Source organism: Pantherophis guttatus, chromosome 3 (genome assembly GCF_059756535.1).
Source record: "Pantherophis guttatus breed Tessera chromosome 3, ASM5975653v1, whole genome shotgun sequence".
Taxonomy (NCBI): Eukaryota; Metazoa; Chordata; class Lepidosauria; order Squamata; family Colubridae; genus Pantherophis; species Pantherophis guttatus.
In genome coordinates this window covers 161,702,096-161,729,958 of record NC_142065.1, presented here as the reverse complement: position 1 = coordinate 161,729,958, position 27,863 = coordinate 161,702,096, and the positions used below count along the sequence as shown (strand labels likewise).

The window sequence follows — 27,863 nt, the reverse complement described above, 5'->3', positions numbered from 1 at the left end:
GGTGGATTATATTATGTGACTGAATGAAAATCTTGTAGAGATGCTTTGGAACAAGAAGGAACCTATACAAAACATATATTCGGGAAACTTCCTGGCTTTTTCCATATGCATGTGTAACTAGTTTTCTTCCCTGACAGAAATATTTTCTGTATTGTTGCCTAATTTCTTAAGCACCCAGTAACTTTTCTCTTGATAAGACCCTGTTCTAAATTTGCATATTCAAGATAAGAACCACTTCCTTGTCATTAATTAAAAGTAACCTAAGCAATAGTAATTAAAGATCAGTCACATTTTGTCCTCTTTCATATTTATTCTATCATTTCTCCAGATTTCATTGTATCTGTCTCCCAGACAAATGAAAATTTTTTGCCAGGATGTAATGTTAGTCATGAACCCTGTTTTGGACCCTAATGTTAGCAACTGATGTAGCAAGTGGAAGAATTCTTGCTTTTTTGTTTTGTTTTGTTCTAAAGAGAGGTATTGGGCATATTTCAAAATTGTACAATGATGAAAGCCTTGAAGGGGTATCTGATATTTGAGTGGGTTAATATCTTCTACCATTCCTATTATTTTACCTTTCTACCAAAAAAGAAAAAAAAAATTGGCAGTTCACAAATCTTTTTTAAGAAAAATATCATAGTGTATTGGACCAAAACATGTATCTCAGATTATATGTTCAAATGATACAATATTCAATCTTTTCAAATACTGAATTGAAATTGAATTGGAGCTGTACCTAAAAATGAAATATTTGTAAACATCTATTTCACAATAACAGTGAAATTTATTATATGTATGAGTTCTTGGGCCTGCTGGATACTGATAGCAGTTTTCTCACCTTTCCTAAGAAGGAGAGGTAGAAGACTGAATGAAAATTGTCCAGATAGGTTGGATCCAATGATTTTTTTTTTATTGAAAAGTTTTACAAAAAAAGAAAAGTTTCCCCCCCCCAATATTCCCCCCACCCTTTTCCCTCCCCACATCCCCCCCCCAGACTTCGCAGAGCAGAATACAGGGTATTTCAGTTAACAATCATAAGCTAATTCAACCTATCTATCCTTAGACTACAAAATCCCTCCCTGAAACCTTAATTCCACTATAGGTAACATAATACTAATACTTAACATTCATTCAAAAGCTATTTGATATTTTCTTGTCTGATACTTATTTTGAATATATTCAATCCATCTTCTCCATTCCAATACGTATCTTTCTTGTGTATAGTCCTTCAAATACGCTGAAATTTTCGCCATTTCTGCTAAATTCATTACTTTCAATGTCCACTCTTCAATAGTAGGCAGAGTCCTTCTTCCAGTATTGGGCTACCAACAGCCTAGCTGCTGATATTAAGTTCAAAATCAGTTTAGTCTCTAATACTGTACAATCCGTCGTTATACCCAATAAAAACAATTGAAGAGTAAATTTCAACCTTTTTTTCAGAATATTCTGCATCACCCACCAAATTTTTATCCAAAATGCCTTGATTTTCTTACAAGTCCACCATATATGATAATAAGTTGCATCCTCACATTCACATCTCCAACATTTAGCCTGCAAATTCGGGTACATACATGATAATTTTTTAGGATCTAAGTGCCATCTATAAAACATTTTATAAAACTTCTCTCAAATTCTGTGCTTGTGTAAATTTAACATTTCTAACCCAAGTCTTTTCCCATGTTTCCATCATCACTGGTTCCTGGAAATTTTGTGCCCATTTTATCATACAGTCCTTAATCAATTCCGTTTCTGAATCTATTTCCAGTAAAGCATTATACAACCTTTTAATATGCATCTGACTTTGATCTCTAATCTGTTTTACCAGGTTTTCCTCATTTTGCATGACACCAATTTTTTGATCTTCCCTCCATCTAGCTTGAAGCTGACCATACTGAAACCAAGTATAAATTATCCCTTCTTCTTTTAATACATCTAAAGATTTCAATTGCAGCTTACCCCTTTCCATAAAAAGAAGCTCTTTATAAGTAATCACCTCTATTTTTTGTTCTATACTTATATTTTCTATTGCATGTCTGGGATTTGCCCATATAGGTATCTTATAGTTTAGCTTATATTGATACTTTTTCCAAACCCTCAACAAAGCATTTCTAAGTATATGACCCTTAAACATTTTGTCCACTTTTTTTCATATAACAAATAAGCATGCCATCCATATAACAGATCATAACCTTCTATATTTAACATTCTCTCTTCAGTTAAATTAAACCAATCGCTAATTTGTGATAAAACAGCTGCTTCATAATACAATCTTAAATTAGGCATTTTAAGATCTCCTCTCTCGCGTACATCCTGTATAATTTTCAGTTTCACTCTTGGTTTCTTCCCGCCCCCCAAAAAAGTATTAACCCCTTTCTGCCACTCCCTCAAGTTTCCATCTTTCTTAAGCACTGATATCATTTGAAACAAAAATAAGAACCTAGGTAATACATTCATTTTTATTACTGCTATCCTTCCCAGCAGAGATAGTTGTAGCTTTTTCTATATTTTTTTGAAGAGAGGGCAGACCAATCCTTGATTGGTGGTGGGAACATCTCCTCCTGCATCAATGCATTAATCATTGCCTGAATCCACTGGCAGATCACTATCCTGGAAATTTTTACCAACCACAAGGGACAAGAATCTAATGTATTTGCATTGACAGCCCCAAAGATTCTGTTCACTTCCTCATGTTCAACAGAGTCAAACTGTTCCCAAATAATCGGGTAAGTTTATTTCCTGGGCATCTCTAATGGTCCTGTTCCATGTTTGGTCTCCTAGTGAGAACAGATCTGACTTATTTTATTCAAGTGTTTGACAAATTCTTCGGCATGAGCATATAAATGATCATCTTCCCTTGAGGAAGAACCAGGTGACCCTGAACAGGGTTGTTGGGTGACACTGCAGTAGCTGTGTTTTGACTTTTCGCTCTCATCTTCCTAATTCATGGGATTTCAGGAGCAATGGGCCAGGAGATAACAAGCACTGGGCAAATCTGGCAATTCTGGAAATGAGTATAAAGATTTATTGCAAGTTTAAGCCCTCTACAAGAATCTGAGCTACTAACGGTCAAGGGAAATGAGCGGGAATTAAAGCATTCAAGGTGGGCTGGATTTAGATCTCTTGTGGGACTCATTTATTTATTTATTTATTATTTCTATTTCTATACCGCCCTTCTCCCGAAGGACTCAGGGCGGTGTACAGCCTATTTAAAAACACAAAAACAAAAACAACAGTTAAAATTTAAAATCATTAAATAATTAGGCTCCAATTAAAATCCCAGGAATTTAAAAATACCCCAATTTAAAATGTTATGTTAATAGCCCGGCCTGGCGGAACAACAGGGTCTTCAGAGCGCAGCGAAACACCCGGAGGTCGGAGATCTTACGTATTTCCGGGGGCAGTTCATTCCACAGGGCTGGGGCTCCCACAGAGAAGGCCCTCCCCCTGGGTGTCGCCAACCGACATAACTTGGCCGATGGCACCCTGAGGAGACCCTCTCTGTGGGAGCGGACTGGTCGGTGGGAGGCTATTGGTGGCAGAAGTCGGTCTCGAAGGTACCTGGGTCCTATGCCATGGAGCGCTTTAAAGGTGGTAACCAACACCTTGAATCGCACCCGGAAGACCACTGGGAGCCAGTGCAGCTCGCGCAGGAGGGGTGTCACGTGGGCGCAACGAGTTGCACCCATAACCACCCGCGCGGCCGCATTCTGGACCAGTTGGAGCCTCCGAATGCTCTTCAAGGGGAGCCCCATGTAGAGAGCATTACAGTAGTCCAACCGGGAGGTGACAAGGGCATGAGTGACCGTGCGCAAGGCATCCCGATCCAGAAAGGGCTGCAACTGGCGAATCAGGCGAACCTGATAAAAGGCCCCCCTGGCCACGGCCGTCATGTGCTCTTCTAAAGACAGCCATGCGTCCAGGACTCATGACTTACGAGGCATTTGCCTGTCCCTCAGCCTAGTCATCTACAGGAGAGGGTGCGTAGATGTGATCCTGCTTAAGGCCTCAGCTGCTTTTTGATTCATGGTTGTAACTAAAGCTTCCACGGGTCCATGCAGTGGAGCCTCCAGGATATCCCCAGCTCTTGGAAGTCACAAAAGTCCATCAGTTCCTGAGGGAGGACCATTTGAATAGATCCTGCCTCCCTGCAGAAGGGGGCAGCAAATCTCAAGGCCACCAGGGCATGGTCTGACCATGACAGAGCTGATAATGACAGATCCCTGACCAGGTCACATTGTTGCTGCTTCAATAAGATACCCAGAGTGTGACTGCTGTCATGAATTGGGCCATAGATAATTTGCATAGGCCCATGGCTGCCACGGTGGCTCTGAACTCCTAAAGCTGCTTCCAAGGCTGATCCTCCAGGGATGGCAGATTAAAATCTCTCAAAACCATAAACCTGGGCAACTCCAGTGCCAATCCTGAGATGGCCTCCAGCAGCTCAGGCAAGATGGTTGCTGTGCAGCAGGAAGGTGGCACAACAGTAACACTGTCAACTGATCCCTTGAACCCCGCTTCAGGAACTAGTACTTAGTAGAATGGACACTAGCATTTCAGCCTTGTTCCTATGCAAAAAGACAAAGGATAAAATCATACAAGCACATTATATTCCAGTTCTTTTTTTATTCCAGTGCTGGATTTCTTGGCAATTACTATTTTTTAAAAAAGTAAAATTGACGTACTCAAAGCTATTCTAACATGCTGCCACCTCATGCTTAGCAGCAGATGTATATGGTTTTCATCCTTAACAGAGTTTTAGAGATAGACAGAAGGCATGTAGGGAATAAAAAGACCAGATGTTCAGTATGAGTCTCTATTGTGCCACAGATAAAAAGCAGAGTCTAAATCTATTGCATATTTTCCATGACAAAATTAATGAAATAAGTAGATGTGAGATATATTTTATGGCATGTTCCATGGGCTACTTTATTCTTCTTTAGATATCAACTTTAGTAGAATTCAATGTGAAATGATGGAGAATTTCTAACTACAAAAATTTCTATCTAGTGATAGTTACATATTGTTTTGATTATTGTAGTCAACACTAAACTCTCATTGAGTGCAGGAACTTACTGTATTTTCAGGAGTAAAAGACACACTTTTTCCCCTCCTAAAAGAGGCTGAAAATTTGGGTGCGTCTTATACTTCAAATGTAACTCCGCGCAGTGCCCAAAATGGCTACCCGGAGCAGTTGCTGCCTTCTTACCCCTTCCGCGCTTTGCCTGCTTTAGTCACTGGAACTCCCTCCAAGGATCAGCTGTGCTTTTGAAGCTGTTTTTCAGCCCCAATGCAAGTGAAGCTATCTTCCGTGCTTTACCTGCTTTTCTAATTGCTGCTCCTTCCAACAATCAGCTGTGCTTCTAAAGCCCCAATCAGCCCCAACCTCAAAATCAGAAAGTGAATTAATGTGCTGAAGCTGACGCCTCAACCAGACCCAACCTCAAAACTAGTGAATGAACTAATGTGCTGAATCTAGCCAGATGGATACTTGGTAGACAGAATCCCCTCACCCATTTTCCTCCCCAAAAACTAAGGTCCGTCTTATACTCAAGTGCGTCTTATACTCTGAAAAATACGGTAATTTGATGCCAAATGCAGTAACCAAAAAACTTCTTACAAATTTTGTGCTGAAAATGGAAAACAATGTATTAAGTGATGTATGGATTTGCTGTTTAAAAAGGATTGACTATGGAAAGAAGAGAACCATGTAATGTAATGTTAAAGAGGGAAAGAGATAATAAGTTTGTAACTGCGGTTAAAGAAAAATTAAATGTAATTTCTTTATATATAAAGAAGTCACTTCGTTATATATCTCTTTTTCCCTTTTTCCTAGTTCTACTTTTTAAAAAATCTTTAGGTATTTTCATGTTCATGTTTAACTTTTATAAATCTCTCCTCTCTCTCTCAAAATAAAAATGAAATATGGCCATCGGCTGTTAACTGGTTCAGAGATTAGGAGCATATTAACCTATACTGGTAGAACATTTATTCCCACACGTTTTACAGATACAATTTAAGGTAGCATTTAATCTATGAAACTTTAAATAATTTTGGATTGATTATCTCAGGGACCATCCCTCATAGTATGATGATAAACCATGCTTCAATTATCAAAAAGCTTTCTGCTGATAAAAATCCATCATTAGTGGTTTAGGAGAGTGAAACAATAATTTTGTAGAGATCCAGTAGTTGTGTATGTAAAAAACCAAGGCTAGGAAAAAGTGAAGCAATTTAACTATGGAACAGATTAAATGTACTTCTTTGAGTACATTTTGTTATTTTGCACACATGAATTACAAAGTCTAATCACTGTAGCTGAAAACTAAGGAAATGTGTAATAAAATGACTAATGAAATGTCTTGGTATATTCCTGGAAATATAATTTGTAAAAAACAGCTAATAATAAATTTTGATCTGGGTTTGTAAAGTGGCAAACCTTGAATTTTCCTTTTAAAAAATTCATATCCACTGCTACATAACTTTTCTAGATGAGATTGCACTCTCTGCAGCCTTTCAGTTGTTAACAGACCTTCCTGCAAATCCACAGAGAACACCTGATTTTTAAAAAGTATTTTTGTGATCATATTTGAGTTATCATGTTCCATCCAAAAAAGTACTGAATTGCTCTAATTCAAGGGCCATTTTTAAAGTATTCCAGTAGCCGGTGCAATATTTATCATGAAATAGTCCCATAAATGCTTTACAGAAAAGTTTCTCTTAAATGAATTTACTAACGAGATTCTTAAATTTTATCATTACGAATTAGTATTTCTGATTTAGAGGTAAACTTTCCTATTACTAATCTCTGTTCAATAATTTGTTCCTGTTTTCTGCAAAAATCAAAGTTTCATTATTCTTGGCCAATGAATCTAATTCATTAAAGAACACAATGAGAATAAACCCTATTGATTACAGGACTGCTGAGACTGTAGAGAGTAATCGAATTCCATTGTTAAGATAAAATAAACAAAAATTGGAATAAAAGGAATGAAATAATACATGTTAAGATAAAGAATAGCATTAAACCGAACTATAGCAATAACAATATTTCTGGATAGGGAAATTATCCAAAATATTTTTTCTCTTATCAGTTTTGTTCAATTTCCTATTGTCTCCAGAAATTCTCAAACAGCATTTTAGAGGAACATTGAACATAGTGTTGTTAATTTAATAATATTATACAATAGCTTTCACTGTATAATTTTGCTTTTAGCAGTCAGCAACCTGCCTTCAATAGATTCAGGATGGAAGGAACAGCGGAACGTTCCAATGGGGCTTTTTCTATAGCAGTGGTGCTGTCACCATTAGAGGGGTTTTCTATGAATGAAGGAAAATTATATGTGTCCCAGGATAATGTTATAAAAATCCAATCTGGGTTGATCACTGGGACCAGAAGCTTTTTTATGTTTCAGAAACTTCAGAAGATTGCTCTAGTGACATCACAACATTGGTAGACAGGCCTCCTATTGCAAAGCAGATAGTCACAATGTCACTCGGAAGCACATTTGGTGAAAACGAAATGTACAGAATTCAAGATGAGTTTTTTAGAACCATTTTGGTGTCGTGGTTGATATTTTGACCTAGAAACCTAGAGACTGTGAGACTAGTCCTGCTTTAGCCATGAAAGCTGATAGAGTAACATTGGGCCAATCATCTCTCAACCCTGAAACACCTGACAGGATTGTTGTTATGGGGAAAATAGGAAGAAGGAGTATTATATATGTTTGCTGCCTTAAGTTATTTATTAAAAAAATAATACAAGTGGGATAAAAGTCTAATAAATAAATATTCCCATACCTTTTTACATTGTGCAATTATACAATGAAAAACACTCTGAAAGACAGATTACAGGTATTAAATATATTCTTCTGACCTTTCTAATTCACTGAAGTATTTTAGGGTAGATATAATTTAAGCATTTATGCATAGTTACACTTTAAAGTCATTCTAAAATAATTTACTGAGTTCTTGTATCTGCCTACAGTACATTGAAATGACTTCCTTAAGTAGCTATGTGACCTGTAGGAAGCTCATCATAAGTGTTGTAGGGGATTTGTAAAATGGAGCTTAGGAGCTTTGTTAGCTTTAATACACTGGGCAAAAATTCCACTTGCCTAAAGCAGGCACAATGCTTGTCATACATATTTTAGTTCTACATGGGGCTACCCTTGAAAAGTGTTCGGAACTACAGTTGGTCCAGAACGCAGCCGCGCGAGCTGTCGTGGATGCACCTAGATACACCCACATTACACCAATTCTCTGCGAGCTGCATTGGCTCCCTATTGGTCTCCGGTCACAATTCAAGGTGTTGGTTATTACCATACATGGCTCAGGGCCAGGTTATCTTCGAGATCGCCTTCTGCCACATAGCTCCCAGTGACCGGTAAGATCCCACAGAGTTGGTCTCCTCCGGGTCCCATCAGCTAAACAATGCCAGCTGGCGGGCCTGCAGGGGAGAGCCTTCTTTGTGTCTGCCCCAGCTCTCTGGAACCAGTTACTTCCTGAGGTCCGGACCATCCCCACCCTATTGGCCTTCCGAAAAGCGGTGAAGACCTGGCTTTTCCGGCAGGCCTGGGGCCGTTGATCTTGAAGCTCTGGTGATCTGGTGAGATCCGGCCATGAATGGCGTGAATGAGTTTTTAATGTTTTTAATTTTTAAATGTTTTTTTTATAATGATTTTTAAAAATGTATTGTGAGCCACCCTGAGACTTTGGAGAGGGGCAGCATATAAATTGAATTAATTAAATTAAATTAAATTAATTTAGAATTGTGCTTACAGAAGAATCAACAATTGCAGGGGCCCCTTCCATCTTTTAGTTCTTTCCTTGTTTTAGACACTAGTTAATACAGGTTTTTCTAGTTCCTCCAGGGAGGCTAATTGTCATAACGGTGTTGTAGTTTTACATTCTAGACATGATAGTTATCATTTGACCATTATTCTATGGAACTTAAATGCATTTAACAATTTCTGAATCTTTTTCAGAAGAACAGATAAAAATATGCTGAGATACAGTACTTTTTGTGTGCACATATACAATACTGATATGCATATTTTGTCATCTTTTCTTCTCTATTAAGATATATTTTACTATTTCCTGAGGATAGGGCAAGAAATGGCTGTTAAGATAGTTAAAATGACGCATTTGTGTTAACTATTATTGTGTTTTGATGAATCCATATAAAGTAAAATATTATAGTTCCTTTGGAACAAGAAAAGGCTGAATAAAGGTTTTGGTTTAAAAAAAATAAATTATAGTAGACACAAAGTGTTCAGGAAAAATTGTTAGGTTAAAGTTGTTAAATCTGAACAAACTATAGAAAAGTAGGAATTAAATACTATGACTAATCCTTAAAAGTGCACAGGGTCTCTCTGGTTGAAAGATTTTGTCTGAATGGAAGTGCTACTGCTTTTAGAGGATGTGGCTGTGTAGAATTAGGATTAAGAATGATGGATAAACATAAAACAAATCAAAAAAATACCTCTGTGACTTATGCAGGAGCTGGAAGAAAATGGCAAGTAGAACATTAGATTCATTCAATTTAAAGTGAATTAATTTAAAGTAAACTTAAATGGAAAATGCTGCCCTGTAAAATACATTTATGCTTTCAAAAAGCCTTGGTATGCCATAATGGAATAGCACTGTATCTGTATAACCAAGATAATGGTACTCAAGGATAGATTTTAATTTGATTGCAGTCAAGAAGAATTAAAGCTTAGCTGGATTAATTGCTTCCCCCCCCAGGCATTTTTAATGAGAACAATCTTGGGATAGATAAATAAAGCATTCCATGTATTATTACATCCTAATCAGGAAGATGAAGTTCTATGTCTCAAATGATTTCATAGGATAGGGTCACTCTAAACTATGAGTCATGATGGGGGAAGATTGACAGAATAAAGAGAACAAATACGCTGTTTTTGGGAAAGAAGACCCTCTCCTAGGAAAGTGTTAAAATGACATAACAGTAGGAACTGAAGATTATAAAGGAATAATTGAAGATCCAGTGTGGTGTAGTGACTAAAGGGAATGGGATAGGAATTGGAGTAGGAATGGGGAGAGTCAAATTCTGGTGCATTCCTAGTTATGGAAATTATTGTTTCTTAGTCAACCTATCTAACAGGTTGTTTGGGGGAGAAAAAGGCCCTTGTGATGCACTTTGATATAACTTGCTTATTTATTTATGTTTATCCCTTTGCATCCCTTTTGACTCATGGTGACCACTTGCTAGCTTGTTCGGAAATGACTTGCCATTGCCTCCTTCCTAGGGTTGAGAGAGACCCAAGGTTATTGAGCTGATTTTGTGCCTAAGGTACAGCTCGAATTTATAGTCTCCTGCTTTATAGCTTGGGGTCTTAAACAGCTACACGAAACTGGTGCTGTATATGCATTTATTAAATCCAAACAACACTAACAGGAACAAAACTATTAAAAAATTCTCCAAAGTAAAACTATTACCCAAAAATAAGTTAACCAGTGTTAAAAGAGATTTTTACTAACAATATTAGCATTAAACATTTCCTGTGGAAGTAGACAGGATCTTCTGTGGTATAAATTTTGGCCATGTGTAGATTGTGATAAAAGGAATGTGGTGGCTCAGTGGCTAAGATACTGAACTTGACGATCAGAAGTTTCGCAGTTCAGCAGTTTGAAACCCTACAGCACGTAATGGAGTGAGCTCCCGTTACTTGTCCCAGCTTCTGCCAATCTAGCAGTTTGAAAGCACATAAAAAATGCAAGTAGAAAAATAGGGACCACTTTGGTGGGAAGGTAACAGCACTCGTGCGCCTTCGGCATTTAGTCATACTGGCCATATGACCACTGAGACATCTTCGGACAGCGCTGGGTCTTAGACTTAGAAATGGAGATGAGCACCACTCTAGAGCCAGAAACGACTAGTATACTGTACATGTGCAGGGGAACCTTTACCTTTAGCTTAGGTTGCGATACATTATCTACCTGGCTGGTGAAAGCTGTCATGGAGATTACTGGAGGCTGGGGTTCATCCTTGAAGGAAAGACATTCACATCCTGCTCTGAAAGAGGTGATGGTACACTCCTTTCTCAAGATTGCTCAATCTGGCTATTTTAAACCAGTGGTGAAATGTAAAATTTGTTGCTACCGGTTCTGTGAGCGTGGCTTGGTGGGGTGTGGCTTGGTGGGGGAGTCATGTGACTGGGTAGGCGTGGCCAACTTAAAAAAAACTTTTTAAAAGCATTTTTTTACTACTGTTTGGGTGAATAGGTAGTAAAAAAATACTTTAAAAAAGTAAAAAAAAGGTTCTGATGATCACAGCGGTGCCGTGCGATCATCGGAACATTTTTTTTTTACTTTTTAAAAGCATGTTTAAACTACCTATTCACCAGAACCGGTAGTAAAAAAATGTTTTAAAAAAGTAAAAAAAAGGTTCCGATGATCGCGTGGCACAGCTGTGATCGTCAGAACCTTTTTTTTTATTTTTTAAAAGCATTTTTTTACTACCAGTTCTGACGAATAGGTAGTAAAAAAACGCTTTAAAAAAAAAGTTCCGATGATCGCACAGCACATCTGATTGTCAATCAGTCAATTGTCAATCAGCTGTGCTGTGGGATCCTTGGAACCTTTTTTTTTCGTTTTGAAAGCATTTTTTTACTACCGGTTCCGGCGAATAGGTAATAAAAAATGCTTTAAAAAAATTAAAAAAAGGTTCCAACAATTGCGCGGCGCAGCTGTGACGAGTGATCATCGGAACCTCTTTTTTTTTTACTGTTTAAAAGCATTTTTTTACTACCAGTTCACTCGAACCGGTAGTTTTTATCACTACCGGTTTGCCCGAACTGGAGTGAACCGGTAGCATTTCACCCGTTTTAAACCATCATAATCCTGTAGCCTACCTTTAGTTTGAAATAAAGGTTGGTGAGAAGGTAGTTGACATACAACTCTATTTGGATTTCCATCAGTCAGGATTCCGGAGTATAGAATGGAAACTGAGGTGGTTGTTTATTTGGATAATCTTTGATAGGACTGGGATAGAACAAATACAGTCCTTCTGAATCTGATGGGTTCCTCAATAGCTTTCAATACCAATTCATTTCAAGGGTTATGGCATCCTAGATTGACAGTGAGTGGGACACTATATTGCCATAATTCTTTTTCTTCTTGAAGGACCAGTCCCTGTTGATGATTGGGGGGGGGAGGAGCTCAATTCACTGTTGGGTGCCACATGCTTGGTCCTTTCTCGTCTGACCAGGTATATAAATAATACCTGGAGGCTGGTAGATCAATGGTGGGTTGCTCCCGGTTTGGTCCGGTTCTATAGAACCGTTAGTAAAACTGGTGGGAGGCTCCGCCCACCCACCATGACTTCATCATGGGTGATCTGCACATGCGCAGAAGCTTCTGCGCATGCACAGAAGTGTGCACACACACGCTCCCATTGCAAACCAGTAGTAAAGGTAAGTAGAACCCACCCCTGCACTGGATAGTAAAAAAAAGCAGCTCAGGGTTAACCCTAGCAAGATAATATAGGCTGTGAATTTAAAGACCAACTGATTCTGGGGTTAGCTCATTTTACTTCTGAATGGGGCTTGCTTCCCATCAAAAAGAAATGGCTTGCAATCTGGGGAAGGGTCTTCTTGTATTCATGGCTCCTCACAGCAGGTGGAAGCTGTAGCCAAGTGAGCATAATTTTGTCTAGTGTACCAAATGTGACCTTGCCTGCAGTAGAAGATATTGGGAAGTTCCAGATCATCTTGTAGCTGGACTATTGTATTTTGATCCACATAGGGCTGTACTTGAAGATAATCTGGAAATTTATGATAATCTGACACAGTATGTGGTAGTTCAGGTAGTAATGGGTTTGCCTAAATTCACTCAGACCCACTATAGGTCTACATTGGCTACTAAGATGCTTCTGGGTAAAATTCAAAATGTTGGCTATTACCTTTTAAAACCCTATATGGATAAGAGCCTGAATACTTGTAAAGACTTGTAAAATGTCCCATTACTGAGTGAACAGAAGTTGAACCCTATCATTGAGAGATCCCTCTTATAAGGAACTGGTGTCCTCCTTATTGAGCTTTTGAGTTGCCCTGAAGATAAATCTCTTCAGGAAAACATTTGGAAATAATGAAGATTGATTGAATGGTGCTATTAGGACAGGGGGTCTCCAAACTTGGCAACTGTAAGACTTGTGGACTTTAACTCTCAGAAAGGTGGCTGAAGAACTCTGGGAGTTGAAGTCCACAAGTCTTAAAGTTGCCAAGTTTGGAGACTCCTGTATTAGGACATAGCATTTTGATTATTATAATTCTATTTTAATGGTTTTTGTTGCTTCATGTGTGCCATTCTAAATCATTTGGCGCTGAATATAATTATATAATTTAGAACAAAGGAGCAGAGTGCAAGGCATAGTATCCAGGTAAGTATTTTTTTCTCCAGATGTGATTTTTTTTCACATGCTGAAAGACTGAGCTGAGTTGTGAATTAAAACTAAACAAATAGTTTGATCAATGAGAATCTAATATATATATATTCTTTTTAGCTTTTCATGAAGTCTTTTAAAGCCAGGCTTTTTGGAGGTTTATTGTCAACTGATTTAGTATGTGTAAATTTTAGAAATTTATTTCATCTTTATTTTAGCCATCATCTGTAATCTTTGTCACAAACAATGTATTCAGAGAATATGCTGGGAAAGAGAATTCAATTCTCATCCATCTCCATTCAGGTTAGGCTGAAGATTTTTGTACATGGTCCACTCCAACGCAGCATCAGATCAGCGTAGTAAAATTGGAGCACTCTAGCTTAGTCATTAATATATGCTAAATTCCAGGGTTTTCCTTATTAAAGACAGCAAACAAAGCTCAGCCTGCACTGAGGTTGATCAGGAGGCATCTTGTGTATGCTCAGAAGCTGACACTCTGTTATGTGATGTCAGAAAAGTGCCTCGATGCTGTCAAACATGCTAGATCTAAAGGTTTGAGATCTCTGATTCAGATTAAACCCCTGCAGAGTATATATGAGAAAGGCTGTTTTTAAAAACAGAAAACCCAGTTCATTAAAAAAAAATGTTTACAGTTCGGGATAGGAAAAATGGGAACAATATTATAGGGATGCTTTCTAATAACAAAGCAGGCCTGGGAGAAGAAGGGGGTGCATCACCAGTAGCTGCCATGAGGTGGCACTAAGCATTCAAGTCTGCATCTTTGGGAAGTCTTTGCGAAGTTAGGTGAAAGGAGGAGTATAGGAGGAGCTGAAGCATTGAAATCATTTTACTCTTGAGACTATAAAAAGGAGGACCTCAGTAACTAATTTATAACAGCAGCAGCCCTGTCCTTTTGGATATGCATTTCTCTTGACATGGCACTTACACCTGCAAATAACCTAAGAAGCTTTGATGATGTAAGAAACAGGGCAAGAGAAACTTCTGACATCCTGATGAAAACATACGAAATCTGAAGAGAAACAGGATCAGAACAAATAACAGGACTTGGTAAATAGCTAAAATTCTTATCTACTCGCAAATTAAGCCTTTGGGGAATACTGGGATTCTTTGAATATTATTGCTTAGACTAAGAATATAAATATGTTGTCAACCTGAATGGTCTGCGCTGTTTTTGATAATATTGCTGCTGTGTCAAAGAAATTTGAGCTCAAACATCCATAGTGAGGCTAAAATTCTGATGAAACTGATGCATTGTGTTAAAGAATAAGAAAAGCTATATAATACACATTTGAATATCAATATATTATTAAAAGATATGCTGCGAGGAAGCTGACATACAAGTATCATTCTTTCATAGACTGAAAGATCGAGGAAAATATTTAAACCTTTTGCTTTATGGTTTAGTAGACAATTAAAAAGAAAATCACGCTGTGTATAATTTAGAATAGCGAGGCTGATCCATTATGCAGTATTATTTGCTAATCTAGCAATGTTAGCATATTAATATTTCCTCAGATCCATAAAAAAAAACCATCCATCAGTTGAAAGTAGTTGGATTTAGGGGAAAGGAAGGAAATCTTTTTTTGGGGGGATAGACGAGTGGGAGATATATTGATCACCATCATTGCCTTTGGATTCTTGTATTCCATATTTATTCCTTTCTTCCTAACCTTAAGCTCAGAAACAATGTCTTGAGATTCTACTTCCTCTCTTGGTATCAGATTACTTTTGGTCCTTCTCTTTGCAGGAACTTCCGCATTTCTGGAAATTGCCTTTCCAAGGTTATGTTCTGACAAGCCTCTCAGATGGAAAAGACCATCTTAAAAAAGGCATAATTGCTAACAGAGATGAATTTGTCCAACCATCCCAACACGTTAGACTCTAACTTCACTGCTCTTGGGAACAATTTGGCCATTCCCAGCACCGGGACCAATCCATCAACATGTGACCAGGTGGTTATAGCAGCTGAAGTATTTCTCATGCTTGGCATTGTAAGCCTTCTTGAAAACATCCTTGTCATCTGTGCCATATTTAAGAATAAGAACTTACATTCTCCTATGTATTTCTTTGTATGTAGCTTAGCAGTTGCTGACATGTTGGTCAGTGTGTCAAATGCCTGGGAGACGATAACTATATATTTGCTAAACAACAGGCATCTTATTATCGAAGATGTTTTTGTACGTCACATAGATAATGTTTTTGATTCAATGATCTGCATATCTGTGGTGGCTTCCATGTGCAGTTTGCTAGCTATCGCCGTTGACAGGTACATCACCATCTTTTATGCCCTCCGTTATCATAATATCATGACTGTGAGAAGATCGGGACTCATCATTGCATGCATATGGATTTTCTGCACTGGCTGTGGAATCATCTTCATCCTTTATTATGAATCAAAGTACGTAATCATGTGTCTCATCACAATGTTTTTCATAATGTTGTTTCTCATGGTTTCTCTCTATATACACATGTTTCTTTTGGCTCGTACTCATGTTAAGAGGATAGCAGCTTTGCCAGGATATAATTCTGTCCATCAAAGGACTAGCATGAAAGGAGCTATCACTTTGACAATACTACTGGGCATCTTCATTGTATGCTGGGCTCCCTTTTTCCTCCACCTCATCCTGATGATCTCCTGCCCTCAGAATCTCTACTGTGTTTGCTTCATGTCTCATTTCAACATGTACCTCATTCTCATAATGTGCAATTCAGTGATTGATCCCTTGATCTATGCTTTTCGGAGCCAGGAAATGTGGAAGACTTTTAAGGAGATCATATGCTGCTATAGCATAAACATGGTCTGTGGATTACCCAGCAAGTATTAGAAAACAGATATGGATCCCATACTGTAAGAACTTTTGAGAAATAACACTTAGCCTAAATGCAGTTACCTGAAAGCTCATTCAGTGATGCTTATTTGTGAGTAAACATGCATAGGATTGTTAGTTTACAAACTAAATTATTGATTTTATCTTGTTCCTTATGAACTGCTACACTTCTAACTTGTGATCCTTGTTGACAGTCTGTGTGGGAAACGAGCATTTTTTTCGTGTTTGTATTGCCATTTTTGGATGATTTTATCTTCCTTGAGCAAGCATGAATATGGTATGTGTTAATTATTTATAAAGATGCAAACAGTTGTTTGGTTTGGTGGGTATATAGAGTAAATTGTCTTTGTACTGCTAGCAATCCAGATAAGTCTTTTAAACAACCAATACTTAAGAATCACAAAATGTCTTTGCTGAACTCTATGTACAAATGCAATTTGCATATAATTTATAAAGAACTCAGTTATTCATGGGAAAAGAAGCCAAAGTATTAAGAAAAGCACAATAGATTACTCAATGTAAGTACAATAATTTAATATTTGTTTAACATTTTTAAAGATACCTAACTCTATGACTATGGGTCATATAAATTATTTCATATTTACTGATATCTCTTCTATTGTGTCCTTTTCTTTTTCTTTGAAAAATAGCTAAGAATAACTTGCCCTCTGATATTTATAGGATAGGTGTGTCTTAATTGAATAGTGAGGGTTAAATGGGAATGAATGCTGCAGGTGGTCAGTGGTCTTTGGCTTGATTGTATGTATTTACACCCATTGCTGCTATACTGCTGTTTCTCCTGAATGAACCCTGATGGCGCAGTGGTTAGAATGCAGTATAGCAGGCTAATTCAGCTCACTGCCATGAGTTTGATCTTGACCGACTCAAGGTTGACTCAGCCTTCCATCCTTCAGAGGTTGGTAAAATGAGGACCCAGATTGTTGGGGGCAATATGCTGACTCTGTAAACTGCCTAGAGAGGGCTGTAAAGCACCGTGAAGCAGTATATAAATCTAAGTGCTATTGCTAAGTGCTATGTCATATGTCTGGGATAGACAGCATAGGACAGAATTCATCAAAGTCAATTGAGGCATCTTAAAGCTTCTTCATTGCTTTAGCAAGGAACATCAGATTATTTAGATGCTGCTGTTTATTCGTGGTAAATCCCTATTATTACTACTATTTTTAAAAGCAACAATTTATAATTGTGCTAAAATAAGATGCACCTTTTATTTATCATTCAACAGTCAATTTAAGCATACTTGGCCCAATGACGACCTACTACTTTTAAGTGTGCATTTCCTATTAATTTGAATGTGGGCTTCTTGAGCCAGCATTTACAAAAATGAATTGATTTTCTTTGAAAATAAAGATATTTTGAATATACAAAGTGTTGAACTTTGTCCAACTTTATACATACACTAGAAACAGAGATAGATATGAAGTGTGCCAAAATCAGAAAGGGAAGTAGACTATATTGGGAAAAGTGCTAACATTGGAAGCAAGTCTTTGATTGCAAAAACTATACATTTTATTGGAGATGATGGCGAAGTCTGAATGATGCTGAGATCCAAGCATGATTTATATTGTTTCCCCTAAAAACATATACATATACATATACATATACATATACATATACATATACATATACATATACACATACATACACATACACATACACATACACATACACATACACATATACATATACATATACATATACATATACATATACATATACACATACACACACATACACATACACATACACATACACATACACATACACATATACATATACATATACATATACATATACATATACATATACATACAGTGTTTTTCTATCGAGACACCTGGTCTATCCCAGCATGTGGGAGGGAGCAGCGAAATATAAATTTGATATAATGTCACATTTAGAATATCTACGTTATGATTAAAGTGAAGCATTTTTATAGTTCTACTGATTTCAGTGATAAAATTAAACACATGGTGATTTCGGTAACAAATTTGATTGGATTTAATGTTGGCTGGATTAATATCCCAGATTTTTAATTGCTCAAGGAAGACAATTTTAAAATCCATTTTCCTATTCATCAGCATGCATTTCACAGTCAGCTTAACTGACTAGGATGTTGCTAGATTTGCAGTTGTTCCAAGGTCAATGTTCAGAAATAAGTTCTATTTTCTTCTAAGAAATGTACAGCAAGTTCCACTGTTATCCTTGGATGTCATTTCAGAAAAATGTGGATCAACAACTTGTAGAATTAATACACTTATTGTAGAATAAGTCACAAATGTTTTTCCTTAAAAACAATGTAGTAATTGCCAGATGTTGGCATGGAAAATAAGTGTTATCTAATAATTGCTTAGTAGGTTGTGGGAATGTGTAGCTATAACACATGTTGGTTATAGTATTCCAAGACACTAATTAGCAAGCTAATTAAATATGGGATAATATGACAATAAATGAATGCCTTCACTGGTCATGTTCAAACAGCAGCTAGACATTAATACATTCTTCTTCTTCTTGTGCCATATCTGACATCAGACGTTGATGATCATGTTGGCAATCCTATTTTTATCAAGAGCCGCATGAAAAAGTGCTGTTGAGTTTTGTCCAAACCAGTCCCTGATAATACATTGGTCTGTTTTAATTCTGGTTCCTATTCTAAGCAGAGGGCAATATACGATAGAGGGTCACCCAAGTCTATGATTCCATTTTTTGTTGAAAATACACCAAGTCCTGTAGGAAATGTAATACATCTGTAAGATATTTTTCTGATTATAAATTTTAATGTAACAAATTACCTATTTTATAATTTGCATTTGAAATATTCTTTTAGTTTTAATGCAGAAAGGTAAGGTAAATTTAGAAGAAAGTTTTGCAACTCTACAGAAGTTCTTATTGGAAACTGTTTTATTCAAATCTCCTTTCAATGAAACATTTGGTTGAAAACAAAAAATATGAACGAAGTATTACCAAAAAGTACAATTAAAAATTTAATTGTACTTAAATGAGCAAAGAAATACAATGTTTTAACAGTATATATAACATATATAGGTTCACTCAGATTCAGTAACTTTTTATGTACTGTATATCTCCTAATGTGTTTGTGATACTGAAATGCAATAGAAGCAGGTGGATTACAGTCTATTCATATTTTCAGCCTTAAGACCATATGTAATAATATTATTTTTTTTCCCGATGGTACCCCAAGATTATGAATGAAATACATTCCCATAAAAGCAGAATTATCCTACAATGTTCAGCATGGCTGGAAATTTGAGGAATAGCAGTTCCAACTTATTTGCCTAGGAAAAGCTGCTATAAGTGATTCTTCAGATTCAGTTTGCTTTTAAATAGATTACCATATCCAATTACTGACTTAATGAAGGATTTTGAATAGTCTTGTTTTGTTGAAATGTAACTCTTATTGAAATGATTGCATTATCTCAAGCCCTACTCTGAAAAGGAAATTATATACTGCTATGCAAATAAATACTTTGTGTTGTAGTAAATTTCATTATAGGATGAAGATTGAAGAATTTATAATAATACAGTAATGTCTCAAACAGAAGGCATTATTTGAGTTGTTGTAAAAGGAAACCATGCATACTCAAAGGCTATTCAATTTTCATGTGATATGGACTATGTTGTAAATTGGAATTGCCACATGGGAAATGTGAAGCTGTATAAATTTGCTGAATGTATGTTGGTTAATTTTTTTGGAATTTTACTTGAAATAAACATGCAGGCATTTGAGCTAATAATTAAAATAATTGGAATGGAATTACTTCTGATTTGCATTATTTTGCCTGATCAAGGATGGCTCCTCTTAAAGTCACTGGTAAACAAGTTTTTAAAATTTCATTTTCAAATTTTAGTAAAATGTCTGTGAGGAGTAAAATTTCAAACTTTCTTGGTTCAATTTAAATACATGCGGTAAATGGATCCATTGATTTTGGGTTTCATTCCTGAATACAAAGAAATAATTATTAAAAATCACATAACAAATTAGAAATCAGAAAGTATAAATTGACCAAAGATTGGTTAACAATAACAATAGAACTTAAACACATGGAAATATAGGTACTCCTGGTCAAACTGTATGCTTTACCGAATCCCTAAATGAACAGAACACTCCCTGCCTAAATCTTAAATGCAAAATTTTCTTGCAGTTTTGAATGCAGATTCACTATTTACGTGCACTTGACTTCTTAACGACTTCACAATTAAAAAAAATGCAAATATAGAAAGCAGAATCTGGGATACTATTTTTAGTTAGGGGTAGTCCTCAATTAATGCTGGCAATTGGGACCAGAATTATCATTGCTAAGTGATGTGGTTGTAAAAACAATGTCATGTGACAACACCAGTTAGCAATAGCACTTCCAGCACTTCCAGTTGCTGTTAAGTGAATCACTGTGGGTTGTTAAGTGAGGATGTCACATGGTTGCCATTTATAACCTTCTACCGTCTTCCTCATTGACTTTGCTTGTGGGAAGCTGGCGGCGGGGGGGGTTTGCAAATGGTGATCATGGGTTCCTTTAACCATTGTAAGTGTGAGCCAGTTGCCAAATGCCCAGATTATAATCATGTGACTGCAGGGGTACTGCAATAGCCAAAACCACAAGGAGTAGTCGTAAATACCACATGTTCCACATTGTTATAAGTTCGAATGGCTGCTGAATGAGTGATCAGTAAGCAAGGAGTGTCTGAAGTACAAGTAAGCCTCGTCTTATGACCACAACTGAGCCCAAAATTTCTGTCGCTAAGTGAGACAGTTGTTAAGTGAATTTCTTCCCATTCCCCCTACCTTTCTTGCCACAGTTGTTAAGTGAATTATTGCAGTTGCTAAGTTACTAACAGGGTTGTTGAGCAAATCTGGCTTCCCCATTGATTTTGCTTTCAGAAGGTCACAAAAGGCCCTGAAGGTCACATGACCCCGGGACATAGCAACTGTCATAAATATGAACCAGGTGCCAGCATCCAAATTTTCACCAAGTGACCATGGGGATGCTGCAATGGTCATAAGTGTGGAAAACAATCATAAGTCACATTTTTCAGTGATCTAACTTTGAACGGTCACTAAAGGAACAGTTGTAAGTCAAGGACTACTTATACTTTCTAAAAGCTTCACTGTTTGAGATTTCCTCACAAATGTTATTTGCAACTGGGATCTACAAAGGCCATTTACAAACCTCTCCTTTTCTTCCTGTAAGTATTTCAAGGCTGATTTGGAAGTAGGTTTTAGATTGCGTATTGCTGAACTATTTAGCCTCTTTCCAGCTTCAGTTCCTTCTCTGAGTAGAACAGGGGTGTGAAACTTGTTGCCTGTGGGCTGGATGCGTCATGCACTAGCCACCCCCACCCCCATTTTAATAAAGAGGAAAAAAGTCACAATACGTCATATGACGACAACCTGATGATGCAAGTTTGACACCCCCGGACTAGAAGATTAGCTTTGAGAATATGTTGGTATTTAGTTGAAATCATGTAGTTTTTGCACCCATACAAAATGCTTTTAATGTTATTGACTGCCACATAACCACCAACATAATAGAGCCCCATCAAAATTTTAAAATATTCTACTCGTTGAATGCTACTTTTTTTGTCTCCAAAAAAATTGATGATCTTTTGCAGAGGTCATCAATTTAATTTTTGCTTTATAAGTCTACAGTACTTTATCCCAAAACATTTCAGGCTTATCAAAGTGATATTTGTGGGACTTAAATGATGACCTGTGATGAGGTTGTTAAAAAGTTTGTGTCTGAAATTTTCCTATGTAGATTGTTGGGTATGCAATGCTGCCTTGTAGATCTGCGACCAGCTACCCTAATCTCAGCTAAATTTTTCATCAGGGTGTTGGAAGAAAACAATGGATTCAGATCTAAGCAGGTTTCACCAACTCTAACAGATATTTTTCTTGATGGCATACATCAGGGGTGTCAAACTGGTGGCCCACGGGTGCAGGCCACGCCCACCCCAGCTCCATGAAGGGGAAAAGTGTCACAATACATCATGTGATGGCAATGTGACGCCACGAGTTTGACACCAGTGGTATAGATCTTGCTCTGACTCAAGCTGTTTCAAGTAACTTCAGTTTTTAAGAATGCTTATCACAATTTAAATGCCTAGTTGGGAACAATTAGAGAATTTCTTTTATAACCTTTCCTTGTTGTGTGAGAGTTAATTAACTTCACGTTCAAATGCTCTGACAGCTGCTTAGAGGAGTCCACAGTGGTTGAAAGCAGACAGAATAATAATCACAACCTGAGAGATTAGAAGGGTCAGAGAATTTGTTCACCTGTGAAATTATCTTCATCTGACTAATTATAGGCCTAACAAGTTAATTACCATTTTGGGTCTTTTTAAAATTTTACATATGCCAAAATATCACTACACCAACTGGAAGCATGTTCAAACATCTACACCATATTCATCATTTTCTTATTTTGAATTAATAAACAGATGCCAATACATAAAGGATGCATTCACATTTGCAGAAATATGTCATGTGTAACTTTGTTTTTTATCATGCAGCAGTTACATTAGCTTTTATTTACTTATGTATTCATTGAAACTTAGATTTTGACCAGGGACTTCTACATTTTTGCAGGTAATTCAAGATTCTAAGGATAAATTAAAAAGCTAAACACAAACAGATTCTGAATTTTGGAAATAAACTACAGATAAAGAAACCGCTTGATATTTCTGGTTAATACTCTTGTTTAAGCAAAATAATAAATTGGTAGTTTGTAATATATTTAGCTACATCATATTGAAGGGTTAAATTCAATGTACTTTGGTACCACTTTATCGACCATAAGAGGACAGTACAGTAGGGAGAAAATAGAATGTTAAGAATTTACTTTGTGTACTTTCTATTTCTACTATTGTGCCTACTCTTTGTCTGAAGATTGCTAAAGTGAGGCTGCTTCCTTTTCTTTGTAGGTGTGTGTGCACACGTACATACACAGAACTCTTCTGCATAATATACAAAGGTAGCTTGATGCTAGGCTTTGTGTATGTTGATGTTTACGCCTTGTAAATAAATATGCTTTCTGTTATAGCTATAAAATCTCTTTCACTAATCATTGTTCAGGTCAGATTCTCACTTCTCGGGAACACTCATGTGCACAAAGAATGTGTCGACTATCAGTATATTAGTGTTTCAAAAATAATATTAAAATAAAGAAAGTTGATCCGATGCTCATGCTGCTGCATTCTTTGATCAGTAATGTACATATTGATAGGAATCAATGCCATGAAGAGTAGCCTATTTTTATTACAGGTAAAAAATTACAGATCAGAGCAAAATGCAACGTTTCATCCATTTTTAATGCTGCTCCCCCTGTGTGAGTCAATACATAGCATATAGCTTACTATAGGTAACATAAGTACTATAGGTACTATTATGAAGTCCACTCCCAGTCATGAAGTTTTCTTGACTGACTTAGGGCTGCTCATTCTCCTTTAGCACAACTCACAGGGAGGTTGCAGGAAAGGATTTGGAGGAAGAGCTGTGTGCATTGTCATGTGCTCCCGGATGGATATAATACCAATGAAATCATGTATTTTGAAAGTATAATGAAAGACTTTAAGACCAATCTGCTGTCCCTGCAGGACTCCATAAAGAAACATCCAAATACAATAAAATCTGTAACAAACTATAATGAGATCAAAATAACACATGCATCCTGACATCATCATTCCCAAATAGTATTTATTTTTCATATCTTTGAACTATCCATCTCCTGCAGAGAGGCATTCTGGATGGTGTACAATAAAACATTAAAATATAACAACAGCATTAAAAAATATAAAATTTAGAAGAAGGCTGGGATGTTTAAATGCATCTGCTTTTAAGTTAAATATGCTTATGTAACAGCGAGCATGTGTGCATGGATGGCTATCTCGCTTTTGTTTGACCACGTCCAGCAAAAAGAGGTCAGTCACTTCTGAGTAACTGATTTAATTGTGAAACTAATGAAGCCATTTTCCCCAACTTTCAACAGGAATTTGCTTTCTTCTTGGTACAATTCATTATTTTGTATCCTAATTTCTGGGGTGATATTTACAAAGCTGGATAATCATTTTGATTTCCTATTTAATACCTGGATTTCAAAGACAGCACACTTGGCTACGGAAACTCTTTGTGAGGCTAATGGGATTTAGTCTGATCAATTTAAAGGTTTGACAACATGTTACAATATAGTTGCCAACACTTCAGAATCAGAAATAGGGACATGATTATTTCAACACTTTTCCTTTTCTTTCCTCCCTGCATCTGTGCAAATTCCCACTGTCTCAAGCACTATGTTGATACAGAGCCAACCAAATGAGTGATACAATTAATTATTTTATTATGGAAAAGCCTTGAGGACATTAGAGTTTTCATGGTACCAAAATTAAAGTGTATATAGAAAAAGAAAAAAAATAAAGAGCATCAGTTACAATACATATGCTTTTATATATACATCGGTTATATGCTTCTCCCTGCATGGCTACTTAGAAGCAAGACCATCAGCTGAAAAAGCTACAATTCTGCTTTTTTGGCCTTTTATGTTTAGAAGTAATTATGTAGACAAGTCCATGTGCCTTTCTAGACAGAATTTTAGAAGGTAACTCTTAGGCAACCCGGTCCCAAGCCATGTAGGGCAGTGATGGCTAACCTTTTTGCCAGGAGGGGGGCGGGGGAGGTTCATGCGCATGGGTGCCCATAATTCTATGTGTCCTGCCCCACACATGCACGTGTGACCCCCCTTCCCCCCCGCTCCTGGCATGCGATGGCCCAGTAGGCCCATTTTTCTTTCTCACCTAGCTTCAGATCCTCTCTATGCATCTGGGGAGGGCAAAAACAGCCTTCCCCACCCCCTCGGAGGTCCTCCAGAGGCCCAAAATGGTTCGTTTCCCAATTTCCGGTTGGACAAGAAATGACTTTTTTGCTGTACCCAGCTTCCAGAGCCTCTCTAGGAGTCTCTGGAGGCTGGGGACAGCAAAAAACATCACTTCCTGTCCAACCGGAAGTTGGGAAACGGGCCGTTTTGGGCCTCCAGAGGACCTGGGGAAGGCTGTTTTCGCCCTTCCCAGATGCATAGAGAGGATCTGGAGCCAGGTGAGAAAGAAAAACAGGCCTTCCCCACCCATCCCAGGCCTTCCAGAGGCAGGAAACAGCCTGTTTCTCTACTTCTGGTGGGCCCAGAAGGCCCAAAAATCAGCTGGCCGGCATGCACATGCGCACCGGAGCTGAGCTGGCATGCCCACTGATATGGCTATGCGTGCCACCTGTGGGGATTTTCCCCCACCCTAAGGCCAGCTGCTGTTGGTGTAAAAGTGGCCTCTGGAGTTGTCTGGGGCAATCTCTCAACGAAGCCATAGGTTTGCCATCACAGATGTAGGGTTTTAAAGATGAAACCAGTGTCTTGAATTGCATCCAGAAACAATATCTTCCTTTGCTGGCCGCGTTCTATTAAGGCTATGCTGAAGAGGCATTCTGCTTATATTTGTTTGCATGTGAGTAACCTGTCATTGTGATTCAAAAGACTGCTTGATTGGGGTCATTGGGAAGAGCTAGTTCACACTCAGATGAATGAAATCAGAATTTAAAGTTGATACTACAATCAATTACTTATAGACTCCTCTGTACTAGATGTGTTGAAACAGAGAATAAACAGCCATATTTCAAAAATACTTTTAGCAGGATATATACATTGATTCAGATTTCTGTTCTGTTCGATTCAGTGTCCTAAAACTGCTTTGGTTTTGTGTCCTCCTTATGGTTTGGTTCTCTGAGTCCTCAAGAGATAAAAGGGCTGCAGCTGAGGTGGTGAGATGGGTTTCCAAACAAGAACAAATGGTATGAGGCCAACATGAATGACCTTGCTGCCCTGTCCAATTTGTAACTTGCTTAGCATCCTCTTCAGTGTCCAACATGAGATTCCATACAGAGTCCGTACCGAGCAACGCCTCTGTATTTGCATAATGCCATTACCTTTTCATTTTATCCCACATTATACCTCTTAATATAAACAATTAACTATAAACAATTTCAGTCTCTCTGAAGTCTCTGCAGCCTTTTGCCCATTTGGAAATTTTGATAGAATATTATGGGCATTCTCGGAAAAAGAGCATCAGGTTTGATATGGTCTCTCAGGAAACACCTACTGTATTTTCTAGTAGTCAAACTAGTGATGTTTTACTGTCTCACTCTTTCTCAACTCCCAGGATGGTCTCTACAATCCACATTTCTTCTTGCCTTTTTTCTGGACAGATAGGGACCCATCTAAAGAAAGCACTGGCTTGTAATCATGTCAATTTCTTAAGAAATCTTGCAGTGCCCAGAAACTTAGAGCTGGCATTGATTATACAGCATAACCCATTAAAAAAAAAAAGTGAAAGGACTTAAAAAAAATGTCAAGCATGTGCTAGGGAAAATGTCATTAGTGCATTGACCTATTAACATTAGTTCTTCCAATCACTGAAAATCTTGTCATTCTGCACTCTTTTATGTAACTATTCTTATAATAGTCAAATCTGTGAAAAAGTAGATAGTACTGTACTTCTCTATTGATGGCTTTACAGGGAATAGGACAATTATGTGAATTAAAGAAGTGTCTACTGCAATCACACCAATTGCTAATATCGACACAGCTTATTCTCAGTAGATGACATATTGTGTTTGAATACTGTTCAGAGTTTTGAAAGAAAAATATAGTGATGATTTCCATGAAATATCTTGGTAAGATTAATTAGAAGGGTTCAGGGAAGTTTCACAGGAGATAATCCATTCATTTAGAGCTTGATGACGTAATTAAACATGTATTTTTGTTAATAACAAACTCAAATCAGTCCAAGCAGAAAGGAAAGAAGGAAAGAAAGAAAGAAAGGTGCTAAAGATAACTTCATTGCCTGAATATTGATCTTATGATTTCAGATAATGTTACTTCAGTGATTGCCTCCAATTTGCAACATAATAGAAGGCAAATCTTATTCATCTAAAATTGCATCTAGAAAGTATCATCACAGTAAAGCTTACCAAGACATTTGACATTAATGGTTCAAGGAACCTCAAGATAGCCAGCTCTTTTGGCATTAAAAACCTCACTCCAGTAGGACCCACCATCTTTAACACATAGGCCAACATTTGAAGGAAAGACCAAAAAAAGAAAGAAAGAAAGAAAGAAAGAAAGAAAGAAAGAAAAAGAAAGGGACTAGTTGTTTAATTGATTTGGAAAACAATTTTTGATCCCAATGAAAACAAAACCTCTCAAACTGGAAGTTGTTAGCCTATTAGCTTGGAAGACTTCTTTGCTAAAAATCTTCAAAACCTCAATATTACTCATGGGTGTATAATTTCTCAGTTAGGAGCTGTTACCTTATTATACTTTATACATTTATGTGACAGAACCCTTGGAATTAAAACAAAATTTGCTCTCACAAACAAGTGTAGATCCTTGTGGTGGAAATGTGTCTTTTGATAAAGGTGTGTTTATCTAATACAGACATATTTTTTTAAATACAAATTTCTGAAACTATTAAGAATGGATTTTCATTGAGTGCAGACAGCAAATTCTAAATTTAGTTTTTACCGCCAAATCAATGTAATA

General features: G+C 37.2%; 1 protein-coding gene across 1 annotated transcript; it reads left to right on the top strand.

The window, feature by feature from the left end:
- Nucleotides 1-14,243: 14,243 nt before the first annotated feature.
- MC5R (melanocortin 5 receptor) lies at nt 14,244-17,640 on the top strand. Its single transcript, XM_034429396.3, has 2 exons — nt 14,244-14,470; nt 15,171-17,640. Exon 2 carries the CDS (start codon nt 15,271-15,273, stop codon nt 16,246-16,248), a length of 978 nt encoding a protein of 325 aa, XP_034285287.1. The 5' UTR covers nt 14,244-14,470; nt 15,171-15,270; the 3' UTR covers nt 16,249-17,640.
- Nucleotides 17,641-27,863: the final 10,223 nt, after the last annotated feature.

Excerpts from the sequence above, each read along its gene's own strand:
- MC5R (XM_034429396.3), top strand. The coding sequence starts at position 15,271 with ATGAATTTGTCCAACCATCCCAACACGTTAGACTCTAACTTCACTGCT.